General features: G+C 62.1%; 1 protein-coding gene across 2 annotated transcripts in view; it reads right to left on the bottom strand.

Annotated features, from left to right (window-relative positions):
• Positions 1-12,141, bottom strand: part of COL5A1 (collagen, type V, alpha 1) — a 166,057-nt gene that overhangs the window by 15,768 nt on the left and 138,148 nt on the right. For both annotated transcript variants that reach the window (XM_012639828.1, XM_012639829.1), the window contains exons 50-63: positions 11,995-12,102; positions 11,320-11,373; positions 10,987-11,040; positions 9,972-10,025; positions 9,304-9,357; positions 8,485-8,592; positions 8,337-8,390; positions 8,194-8,247; positions 7,105-7,212; positions 5,195-5,248; positions 4,316-4,351; positions 3,910-3,963; positions 2,872-3,127; positions 1,864-1,976 (exon numbers count right to left, since the gene is read on the bottom strand). In XM_012639828.1, coding sequence (XP_012495282.1) covers positions 1,864-1,976; positions 2,872-3,127; positions 3,910-3,963; positions 4,316-4,351; positions 5,195-5,248; positions 7,105-7,212; positions 8,194-8,247; positions 8,337-8,390; positions 8,485-8,592; positions 9,304-9,357; positions 9,972-10,025; positions 10,987-11,040; positions 11,320-11,373; positions 11,995-12,102 — 1,161 coding nt within the window. The remainder of the gene's footprint in view (positions 1-1,863; positions 1,977-2,871; positions 3,128-3,909; positions 3,964-4,315; positions 4,352-5,194; positions 5,249-7,104; positions 7,213-8,193; positions 8,248-8,336; positions 8,391-8,484; positions 8,593-9,303; positions 9,358-9,971; positions 10,026-10,986; positions 11,041-11,319; positions 11,374-11,994; positions 12,103-12,141) is intronic.

Genomic DNA, 12,141 nt, shown 5'->3' with positions numbered 1-12,141 from the left:
GATTTACTTGCTGCAGGTGTGGAGAGAAAGAGCCATGGGGCGGCCTGTCCCCAGCCTGGGCTGACGCAGGTCCCACAGGGCCCAGGCCCCAGTCACTCGTGCTGAGGAAGCACAAGTCCGATTCCTTACTGACTCCCCAGCTTTCTCCTCCGAGGGGGCCTTGTGCCAGGAGAGCCAGAAGAGGGGACCCGCTGGAGGAAAAGGGGTGTCCAACCTGCCTCTTGCCCCACCCAGAACTCTTCCACCCTCTCCCTTGTTTCCAAGTCTGCTGCTGTCAATCCGAGCCCGGTGACACGAGGGTAACTTTCTCCTGGGACAGTCCAGAGATGGGGCAAGTGTCAGCTTCACCCTGGCCTTCTGCTGTGACCTGCAGCTCCAAGAAGGCCTGCCCAGGGCCACCCGGGGGAGGGTCTCCGTTTGCCCTTGGCTGAGCGGCTGTGGCCCAGCCCGCGGACACCTGGCGGGAAGAGCAAGGAGCCGTGGGGTCACCCAGAGGCCTCATGCTGCTGTGAATGCCAGTTACGGCTGCCCAGGGAGCCTCTGCACGTCGGGGAGTCTGTCCTGAGTTCTCCAGCAGCGAGGCCATTTGCAGAGGACAGACTGTGAAAGAGGGATGAGAAGCGACATCTTTCTAACTGAACTCCTTCCTGGGCCTCTGGCCAAACGGAAGGAAACAAGAACTGAGATGGAAGGTCCTGATGCTTGAATCCTCTCTCAGGTTGGCTGCTAGGAAAGCAGGCTCTGGAGCATTTACAACGTCAAGGTGGGGGAGGGGACACATGCCCCGAGAGCCCCGCAAATCTCCCAGCCAGGGTGCCGTGTGCCGCCAGCAGGCTCCGACCCAAGGGGGTGCTGGCGCTTACCGCGTTTAGGCGTGATTTAGCGAGTGACGGGGTGGCAGCCCCCAGGGAGGACTTAGCTGCTCTCCCTCCAGCAGGAACTGCTCCTGCAGGGCCTGAGGCCGTTAGGCAGCTGCTGCTGTGGCGCACAGCTCACGTGTGTGCTGGACCCGCGCGGCAAACTGGCCGTGGCCTCCAAAGACAGCTGCCTCCACTGGCGGTCACGGGACAAGAGTGAGCCTCCGAGGGGGACCTTATGGAGGAACTGTCTGCTCAGGCTCATGCCGGCTTGAAGGCTGGAGGCCTAGTCACCTTCCCGGTCAGAGAAGGGACCTGTCCTTCCCCTGTTCTGGGCCAGCGTGGGCCCCGCCTCAGGCATGCCATTGAAGGACAACAGGGTCACGCACATGCCTGCCTGCCTTGCCCGCAAATCCATGTGTGCACACACCTGTCCACACAAGCTCCTACCGCAGAGCTGAGGCCCCTGGAAGGGCTCTTTAAGTGACATTCCACAAAGTGTCAATGACTCAGAACCGAGCTACTCGCCCCTAACTCGTCACTATTACAGACAGACTTTAAAATAAAGCACTTGGTAGGGACTGGAGCAAACCCCTGGGAAATGAGCTGGCACTGAGAATTGAGGCAAGGGGTAGCTTCTAGATGTCTCTGGGTCACTTTACTATACTTGTCCCCAAATTCCCTCACAGGGCTTTAGAAGGGTCTCACTGAGTCACCTGAGAAAGGTTTTCACACCCAGCGGTTGAAGTCCCCACACTGGGTGGCAGGTGGAAAACCCTCAGCCTTCCGTAACCCCAGACTGCACTAAAAACACATTTTACTGACAAATAATTTGTTCCTAAAACAACTTCAGGCCTACTTCTAGAAAAACATTCTCACTTACAACACTGCTTGATTTCTGGTTTTCAGACTTTAAGCTGTGTACAGGAGAAACATCTGGAGCCCTGAGCCTGCCTTGTCGTGGGATGAAGCCCCGCCGGGGCGAGCAAGGGACGCAGGGACTCACCCCCTCCGACTTCTTATCCGGGAAGACGCACGTGGACCCTCCGGCCGTGAAGTTGCAGTAAACTTTGAAGGAGTCCCTGGAGCACCCTTGGTTGGGATCTACCCAGTATTCACCTGGATGGGGACAGGGAGGGAGGCAGAGTCATGAGAACTGCTTCCCGGGTGGTTCTGGAAGCCACCGGGACATTCCAGTCCCGCAGGTAAAATGCCAGCCAGCGCCACACCACCAACATGGGACCTTTCTGAGGTCTGCACTCTTTTCCTGCTGGCCCGTAAGGAGACACGGACACTGGTTCACCAAGCACTCAGCGGGAGTGTGGGGCACGCTGTGCACATGTTCCAGTGACTGGGGTGGGGGGACCCTGGGGGGGCCCACCCTCTGGGTGGACAGAAATGCAGCGAATGTTCCGGAATGGACTCTGGCAGTTCACGCAGGTGGAGTCAGAGTCTACTGGAACTACAGACTCCCTCGAATCCTGCAGGAGAAGCATTCACGCTGCCCGGAGGGAAGGCGGCCAATACGATTCTATTGTGCAGCAGGGGCGGGATTCACTGACGGCGAGGGGGAGGCTGGGACCTGGTGGTGAACAGAGTCTAAAGCCTGCTCGCTCACGCGCAAGGTCGGACACGACCCCGACGCTCACCCTCACTCGGCGCTTGCTATGTGCCGGCCAAAAGCACGCCGTGGTCTCAGGTCACTGTCTTCCCACAGGGAGTTTTCACTCCCATTTGACAGATCAGGACACGAGGCCGGGGCGAGCAGGCTACCTGCCTGAAGATGGCTAAGGTGAGACTAGAACCCGGCTGTCCGGCCTCGCAGCCTTGGCCTCTTTTCCCTGCCTCCTGGGACCGCACTGTCTCACCCCTGCAATGCCCCTGTGAGGTCAACCAGGGGGAGGCCCCTGCTCCGCACCCCAAGATGGAAGGCGGTGTCTGGCTGCGCTATCCTCGCCACAGTCTGTCTGTCCCGGGGGCCCCCGTGGGGCCGACCGCTGCCTCCGGCGCTCACCGTCGGGGAAGTCGGGGTGGCAGAGCTGCAGGTCCTTGCAGGTGCGGGCGGGGTTCTGCTGCGTGCCCAGCGGCCGCTTCATCTGCTCGATCTCCAGCTTCAGCGAGTTGAGCGAGCCGAAGATCTCCTCCATGCCGTCCGCGTAGTCCACGTAGCTCTCGCCGTTGCCGTCGTCCAGCAGCTGGCTGGCGTCGATGTTCCGCCGCGTCCTGGACGCCTGGATTGGCAGGGGCTGGATGACCTCGCCCGGGGGGCCCTGGGGTGCAGGACAGGGAAGCGGTGGGTGGGAGGGGACACGAGGGGTCCCAGGGTGGCGGGGGCCACCCGGGCACCTGGGCTGCACAGACGTCTGTCTATCCCGGCACTGCTTTCTTCCCTCTTTCCTGGCTCTGGAACATTCCACGCCCATCCCCTCTGCTGGGTTCCCACCTGCACTGAGCGCCTCTCCCTGAGCCTTGTCCTGGGTGCCCCGAGGCCCAGCCCCTCCTGCCTCTGTGGCCTCGCGCCCTGTCTGCCATTCTGTCCTGGCTGGACCAAAGATGAGCCTTGCGGAAAGCGACGGGACCTCCCCTCTCCTGTCCCTGCAGCCCGCTGGGGCTGGACACAGCGGGGCCACTCGAGGGCCTGCTGACCCAAGAGCCCTTCACTTCCAGGCGGCCCCGGCGGGCAGAGGCTGCACGGCCAAAGGGGGCATCGCTGGTGCCCTCGCCACACCTGGTTTACACAAGCTCCAACCTGCACCTCGGGGGCCTGGCCTGATGCGCCCCCATATGCGCGCACACGCACGCACCATATACACACGTCCGCACACACACGCGTATGCACGTACTCTCTCACCTGGCCCACTGTTCTTCCCAGGGCCAGTTGGCCTGTGAGCCCGTGGACAGGCCTGTGTGACTCATTTTCCCCTGCTGCACCCCCAGGGATGAGCCCCCCAGACAAGCAGCGCTGGTTTCATCAAGTCTCAGCCCCACAAACAGACCCTTCCCACGATACCCAGAACCCCCGCCAGCCTCCCTCTCTGCAAGGGCTACATACCGGCGGGCCAGGGGGTCCAGGGTGGCCTGCCTCACCCTTTGGGCCAGTTGGACCCTGGGGAAGGAGAAGAGAACCAACACTTGGTCACAGAGGCACAAGATGACTTTGAATCCACCCTCAGCTCTCGAATGGTCCCTGGAAACCCGTGTGGGGGAGGGATGGGGATGGCAGAGACCCCTCCACGCTCCTGCATGCCCCGAGATGGGAACTCGGGGGACAGGGTCCTTCCCACGGCAGGGGCAAGCGGCCCGAGCGCCTCGGTCTGAGACGTGCCCAGGCAGTTTGGAAAGAGAGGAGGAGCCCAAGGGCAGGGCCTCCCTGAGCGCAGATGGGCGTCCAGGGCGGTTCTCGTGCCAGGGGACCACACCCTGCCCCGCTGCCCGGGTCAGGGCAGCGCAGTACTTACCGAGGAGCCCTTAGCACCTTTTGGACCCGGAGGACCCTGCGGGAGCGGAGGACAGAGGGTTAGAGCAGCCCCGCATCTCTGGGCCCCACCCTGACGGTCCTGCACAGCCTGGGCTTCACCCCCTCGCGCCCGTGTCCCCCACCCACGAGTCTGCGTCTGCACTTGCCTGGCGGAGGCGGGGCAAGGCCAGGGCTTGGCTGGCGTTCACCCCACGGAGCGGCACAGGGCTGCCCTGCCTCCCTGCCGAGCTGGGAAGTCACAGCTCAGGCAGCCACCAAAGGACAGGGCAAAAGAGCACGTCCTGGCCTCAGCAGGGCTGGACTGATGCGCTCTGCCTCCCCTCCCGCTGCATAAGCAGGGGCCGGCCTCAGGGCAGCCAGGGCCCCCGGGACACACATGCCCAAGGCCCAGCCCACACAGACTGGGTAGGGGCAAGGAGAGACTCGGGCCTCCAGGATGCCCTTGGAGTGCTGTCTCCCCACAATGCGGGGGGCCCCAGGGTGGGGGCCAGAGGAGGAAACCCCAACTTCTCAGGTCTGGGTCATGCTGGCCTGCTCCTACAGACTGGGGGGCCTGGAGAGCCAGACACTGCTCCCCAACCTCCCCCAGGTGCCCACAGACCACAGACAGGGAGCCTCATTCCCTGAAGAGCCCAGAGGCAGAGGCTCCTCCCCCCAGCTCCCCAACCAGAAGCCAGGGACCAGGGACCCCACTTCCTTGCTGGTGTCACTTAAAACCCTGGTGTAGGGTTAATGGGCAAATGTACCTGGGGGTCCCTGTTCTGCTGTCGAGGTGACTGTACGTAACCCTCCAGCCCCACACCGAGGCCCACACCCGCTCACCCCTAACCCCGCCCTCCCACCCCTCCCAGATACACACCGGCAAGCCAGGGGGGCCAGGGGGCCCGAGTGGGCCAGAAGGACCAGTGATACCCTGAAAAGGAGCAGAGAACGCAGGTTGTCACCCTCAGAAGAGGAGGAACTGTGGTGTGGTGTGTCACCAGGTCCCCTCGCCATCTCTTCCCTAAGGCAACCCCTCTGGCCCGTCACAGCCTGTGTCTGGGCTGCTGTCCAGTCTCGGGGCCGGAGCACTCTCGAGGGAGCTGTCGACCCGGGCTGGCCTGAGCATCCAACCCGAGGCTGACAGCCCCAGCGCTGCTCCCCTGTCCGGGCTGGAAGGACTCTCTTGTACCCACAGGGCCACGGGGAGGTGACTTTGGGTTGAGACATCCCTTTTCATGCTCTGTATGAAATACAGAAACGATCTCTCCGACGCCACGGCCCTGACTTGAACCCCCATCTCTGTCTCTGTTCATGGCGTTGGTCTCCCCACTAAAAGAAGCCCGGTGTGGGCAGTGAACGTCCTGCAGTCTTTTCCTTTCTGACTGTCCTGCCCTTCCTTTCTGTCTGTCGGCACACACCACGTCTCTGCTCAGGCCCTCTCCCCCGCTGGCTCCTTCCCGCGCAGCTCAGGCGGAGCTGGCCGTGCAGAGCAACGTCCGCTTGCTTTGTCACCAGCACCCGTGCAGCCGGAGGGCGCCCCGGAGCCCCTGCACCTGAGCCCCAGATTCCACACAGACTATCCTGGAGCTTAAGCCACGAGCAAGGGTGGCGGAAGGCCGGCAGCCTAATGTCACCGGGGAGGCATGCTTTCCCCCATGTCCTTGCTCATGCAGGCACAATTCCGGCTTTGAGCCATTTTGAGCAGCCCACAGACCCTCCAGCCTGCACCCCTGGGTCAGCACCTGCCACCAGCAGCACTGCCAAGACCACAGGGTGGGGTGGGGGCGAGTGAGCGAAGAGGGTGGACACCGAGGGGTGCTTTCCTTGTGGCTGTGGGGACCCTGGATTCCTCCCTGATACTCAGGGTGGCTGGGCCACCACGCCCTGGGCAGCACTCCTCTGAGGGTGCTGCTGTGGCCTGGGACACCGGCCAGTGGGAAATGGTCTGTGGCCCAGGAGGACGATGGCCCATGGCAGGGTTTCCAACAAGCCCCTCCCCCCAACATCACCCTGCAGCTGCCCTGGGGCCCAGTGAGGGGTTCCACTTTGCTCCCGGCCTAGGGACGCCGCTTGCTCCTGCTCTGTCCCCTGCGTCCTGACACCTTCCAGGCCCGGCACGGGTGGAGGTGGGCACGGCTTACTAGGCACATGTGTGCCCTGCACATCTTCCTGGGACGTGGCAATTCCCACGCTAGAGGAGGACACATGGCCCTCATGGGGGAAGGGTAGAGACACAGCATGTCCCCTCATCCCCTCTCCTGCCTCCGGGGCACATGCCACCCTTCCCAGGCGAGGCCATGTCCACGTGACTCCCAGTCGCAGGGTAGGGCAAACTCTCTGGCTATGGTTTCCTCAGCTGTGGTTCGCTGAGGGTGCAAACTCCAGTAGCTACAGTGGCTTCCAGGAAAGTCTGGGGTCCACCGTGTGCGTCTGGGGCAAGGCACGGACGCCCAGGCACTGTCCCACGATACTGGCGAATGCCAGTTGGGTCAGAGGCTCTTGCCATTCAGAGGTAGGAGACACGTGATCTCACCTCTGAGTCCCTCCAGCTCTGAGGCCATCACGGCAACGCAGAGGGAGTGCTGGCTGTTGGCGAGCGCAGCTCCCCACGCCCTGGGAGAGCCCGGCCCCCGCAACGGAGATCCCTGCCTGCGAAGTAGGATGCCCGGGTCTGCAGACATGAGGACGCCCTTCCAGGCTCTAACCTGCCTCAGGTCCTCTGGGGACTAGAGCCCGGGGTTCTCAGCTGCTTCTTGCCAGCCTAGGGCAAGAGGACATCTCACGCACCTGTTCTCCCTTAGGACCAGGCGAGCCCTGGGGGCCGGGGAGGCCACGGTCGCCCTTCTCACCCTGTTCACCCGGAGGTCCGATGAGCCCGATCAGGCCGGGATGACCCTGTTGGAAAGCAAAGACATGAAGGGGTGTTGGCCTCACACCTGGCTATGGCAGGCCAGTGGGCACGGTGGCACAGCCCCGCCACGGAAGCCACGGAGCCACCGGCGAGCATCTCCTGGAAGGGAACAAACTCAACAGACAGGTCGGGGACAAACCACAGGCCCAAGTCACACCTGAAAACAGACAGAGACACAGACACAGCCCGGAGGGATGAAAGGGCTGTTTCTGAATGGTGATGTGTATGTCTATGTGTGTCCTCTGTCCTTTGTGGATGGCGAGTACGTACGCCGGCTCTTACAAAGAACGGAAACAAACTTCGTGGACTGACACAGAAGGAAAGCCGCAGAGAAACACAGACTATAATCATTTGTTACTTCCTTTAAAAAAAAAATCCACGGCATGTGCTTTATATGGTTATTTATGTTTTTCTGTGTGTTTACATGAGCCCATAGAAAGCTCTGGAAGGATCCCCCGGCTTTCCCTGCTTTGGGGCTTCGGGGTGGGTGGGGTAGACATTAGACGGAGAAGAGACCGAGTTGCCTTCTTCACGTACAACTGTTTAGCTGTGAGTACATTTTACATTTGTAAATAAGTCAACATACGTAGCAAAAAATCAGCACCCGTTAAAAAGCGAAAGGGCTCTGTCCGGCTGCAGAGCTCCCACGACCCCCGCGGGGAGGCCCGAGACCACCGTGCCCAGGGCCAGCAGCTGCTCCTGGGGTGCCCAACACCCTCCAGCCAGGGCCTCGGTGCCAGCCAGAAGTTTCTCTGCCAGCTCTCCGGGGCCGTGGGGACCTCCTGAACTGCCCGGGGCTCCCCGCAGGTGGGGATGAGCCTCCAGAGCAGAGGTCCACGTCCCTTTGTCTGACTGCCGCCGGCGCCCCTCACAGCCACAGCAGGCACGTGACGACGCGGGGCCACGTCCACAGCCCGTTGGGTTTGAAACCGAGGGTATGGGAGGGGGCTCTGGGGTCCCCTTACCTTTTCACCTTTGGGACCGGAGTCTCCTTTAAGGCCGGGGAGTCCTGGGGGACCCTGTGGGAGGAGAGAGAGGGGTCAGAGTCCTCATCCCGGAAGGTTTACGTGGCAAACGCTCCCCCACTGCCCTGGGGAATGTCACTCACCAGGGGGCCGGGGGGACCGTCCGGGCCTGGGGACCCTGGGAGACCTTGTTCACCCTGAAACACAGAGACCCTCCGCGTGAGTGCCCAGGCCCCACACCTCTGCCCTCGGCAGCCCCTGCGCCCTCCCGGGCCTGCTCAGCCCACTCACCACGGGGCCCGGGATCCCGCGCAGGCCGTCAGGCCCAGGCTTCCCAGGGGCGCCCTGTGGGCCGATGGGGCCAGTCTTCCCAGGGGGGCCTTCCAGGCCGGCTTCTCCCTGCAGGGCAGCAAGCACAGAGTGGCATCTGGGGGCTGCTCCAATTCTCCACACTCCTATGGAGGCTGCCCTGGCCAACGCTCCACCCCGCTAACGTCCTCAGCCAATGGGCTGCCCAGCCTTCCTCCGACCATGCCGACCATGGCCACAGTGGCCATAGCCGCCATTTCCCACGCAGGGGTGGAGCCTGGAGACCCCCACCACTGTGTCATTTAACGACAGGCATCCCCAGAAGGGAGGTGATGGTACCATCCCGGGGCCACCAGTCACCTCGCGTTAAGGACAGCCTCCTGTGTGCTCCAGGGGCCAGGCCCTGTGCTAACTGCCTGGGCCCCCCATCTTTCCCTTGGCCCCCTGTGGTGGGCACTGTCATCATCCCTATTGCAGGGGTGGGCAGCTGCAGCGTGGCTGGCTCTCTGGCCCAGTGGGACTCAGCCCTGGACCCCCAACTCCCGCACCCGCTCACTTTCCCTCCCGCAGGCTGGGCAGGGCATAGACTGTGGTGCCAGGGTCAGATGCCCGTGCCCCCAGCCACCACCTGCTGCTCCTGCAGAGAGAACCGGTTCCCCTCCACAGGCTGCCGATGAGCCAGGCCCCCGGAGGCCACTCCCGGGCTGTGTGGCCTCCTCTGTCCACACATCACCCCTTCCCACCCACCGCTCCCCTCTGGAAGGCCTATGCACAGCCCAGCCTGGCCGAAACGCACGTTACCTTGGCTCCTTTCTCTCCCTGTCTGCCTTCAGGGCCTGCGGGGCCTGGGGGACCCTGGAAAAATAAGGGAACAACAGTGGCTTGTGTGGCCCGTAGCAGCAGAGTGATGAGCTCAGCGTGTGGACACAGACAGGCCTGGGCCCAGGGGTGCGGGGTGAGGGTCTGCCCTGGCTGCTGCGCAACACGGACGTAGGCCCTCAGCACGAGTCCTGAGGACCCCAGTCCCAGAGAAAGGCCCCGCGGGCCGTCTGCGGAGGCCCTTGACGCCACAAGGGCTGGGTGGCCTCCTGGGCCTGGGCACATGCCAGGCAGCTCCGTTTACTGCAACACCAGGAAATGACTGGATCATCCGCTGTGCAAAGAATGCTTGTCATTTGTCCTGAGTTTTAGGTAAAATCTGAGCCAGGGAAAAGGGGTCTCTCAGCTCTGTGGCTGTTTTTCTCCCACAATGGATATCTCGGATGGTGTCAGCACTGGCCCCAGCGGGTCTGCAGCCCAATGATGCAGCAGGAAGCTAAGTGGAGAACACACTCCAAACGCAAGCACCTTCCCCGCCAGGGCTGCTCAGAGCACCACGGCGCCAGCCAAGACGGTAAGGGAGGCGGGGTGGGGGGGACGCACGTCATGCAGGGCGTTGACACCAAGGATGCGCTCGTAGAACTATTTACCCTTTTTCCTGGAGGCCCGGACGGACCTGGTTCACCAGTAGGGCCCGGGGATCCCTGGTGTTGGAGAAAGAACACACGGAGTATTAGCATCAGGGCCTGTTGGACGAAATCGTGGCAAACCACCCAGAATTTCAATCTGATCTCTCCTCAGCCAGCACAAGAGGTCCCAAGAGAGGGTCGCCTGGGACTTCTCTGCTGCGGCCCCTGCACTCAGCACATGGCCCCAACCGCAGTTTGGCTGCAGGTTGGAGGAGAACTTTCCTGTGATGGGTGTCATCCTCACCGCAACCTGGCTGGGAGGATCCTTAGCATCTCTTTATACGGAAGTAGGGACACATACCGGCCCCAGGGCACAGGCCAGCATGTGGCGACATGGGGACATCTGTCGGAGAATCTGGCCCCAGAGCTGTGTCCCTAACCCTTTCTTTGCACAGCTGCCCCCGGCAAACCAGTGACACAGGCCTTTTGCCCTTGGGTCCATAATTCCTGGCAGCAGTTTGCCCTGCTGGGTGCAGGAGGGGGCGAGGGAGACCCGAGAGGCCCCAGGGGTCCCCTCCAAGCCATATCCTGCCCTGGGGCCTATTAGGGTCCATCCATCCCGGAGAGATTGTCTTGGCTCAAGGCAGTGTTTGCAACACTCTGCCATGTCTAGTGCGAGCTCAGTCAAGGCAGGAAGGGCCCCATGGGTGGGGTGCTTGGCCCGCGAGGATAGGGGTTCGGGTACGAGGAAGCACCGCCGCTACTGCCAGGCGTGGGGGCAGGTCCTGCGAGCCCCGGTGCCGTGTGCAAAATCACTGCTGGGACTGATCGTGCCAGGACTGAGCACGCACTTTCCTATTCTGAAAAGAGCGTCCGAAGCTTTTAACAGACCCTCAGATGAAGTTCGCGAGCCGCTGCCACAGCTGAGAATCGCACGAGGGGCTGGGCTCAGGTTTTTCTCAGAAATGAACCAAGCAAAGTGCCGGGAACACACCAGCACCTTCCAGCACGAAGCCGGGTCGGGCTGTGGACTCACCGTCTGCCCAGGTTCACCATCGTCTCCTTTGTCACCAGGGGGACCATCCTGACCCTGCAGGGACAAAAACAAGCTCCTGCTATCTTCTAGACAGCACCCTGAGTTTACCCACTAGTGCCCCGTGCAGCCTCAGCCCCTTCCCCAAATCAGACCCACCCTGGTACCAGCGCATGGCTGTTAAAAGGGGGACACAGTTTCTCCACCCGACCATCGGCACGTGACGCCCCCTGGGAGAGTGCCGCGCCCCAGCAAGGACTCGTGGAAAGGAAACAACCAGAAGAAAGGGGAGAGGGGCTACAGGGATGGAGGGGTTTTGCCCTCGTGGACACCTACCGCGGGGCCAGGCTCTCCAGGGGGACCAGGATCTCCAGGAAAACCCACCGGGCCCTAAAAAAGAGAGAGAGAGAGAGAGGCAGCCACGGCCGTTAGCGACCTGCCGAGACCACGCTCGGCCACATAGTCACCACCCCAGAAAACCACCTGCCACCGTCCGGCTCCTAGAGCAGTCCAACAACTCTGACACCTCAGAGGACGCTATGACCCGGCAGCCCTGTCACGTGCAGTGTCTCGTGAAGCCAACGAGCCTGGCTGGTGGGCAGAGCAGGGCTCAGCCGGTCTCTTGCTTTCCAGAGACGCGCCAAAACCTGGACCTTCAGGTTTCTAGAACATGCCTGTCCGAAGCCACTCCTGATGCCAAATCAGGGCAGGCCAGAGGCGGGGCATGCCCCAGAGCGACTGTCATGTGTGTGTCCATGTCGGTGGCTGCTAGTCTGTGAAGGTGACCCTCCGGAGGCTTTCTCCTCTACCCACGCCTGCTCTCACCTCCACCATGTCGCTCAGCAGCTGGTGTGCAAACCTCTAGACTTTGGAGAAATTACCCCAAGACATGCACTGGTCCCGAAGCCATTCCCAGAGCAAAGCGCGCACTGCTGACAAATCAAAATGCTCTGGGGTGTGGCGATCCCCAGCCCCGCTCTGTGGGTCCCCCAGCATCACAGAAGTACTCACGGGGCTGCCTTTGGGACCATCGTCTCCGGGAGGGCCTTTGGGTCCAGGGGGTCCAGCAGCACCAGAAGGGCCGGACTCGCCCTTCTCTCCCCTTTCTCCTTTGGGTCCCTGGAGGGTAGAGCCAGGGTCCAGCTTTCAGGGCTGACA

This window comes from Propithecus coquereli, unplaced genomic scaffold (assembly GCF_000956105.1).
Source record: "Propithecus coquereli isolate 6110/MARCELLA unplaced genomic scaffold, Pcoq_1.0 Scaffold142, whole genome shotgun sequence".
NCBI classification, from domain to species: Eukaryota; Metazoa; Chordata; class Mammalia; order Primates; family Indriidae; genus Propithecus; species Propithecus coquereli.
Note: the sequence above shows the minus strand (reverse complement) of the source record. Positions and strands in the feature narration are given on the sequence as shown.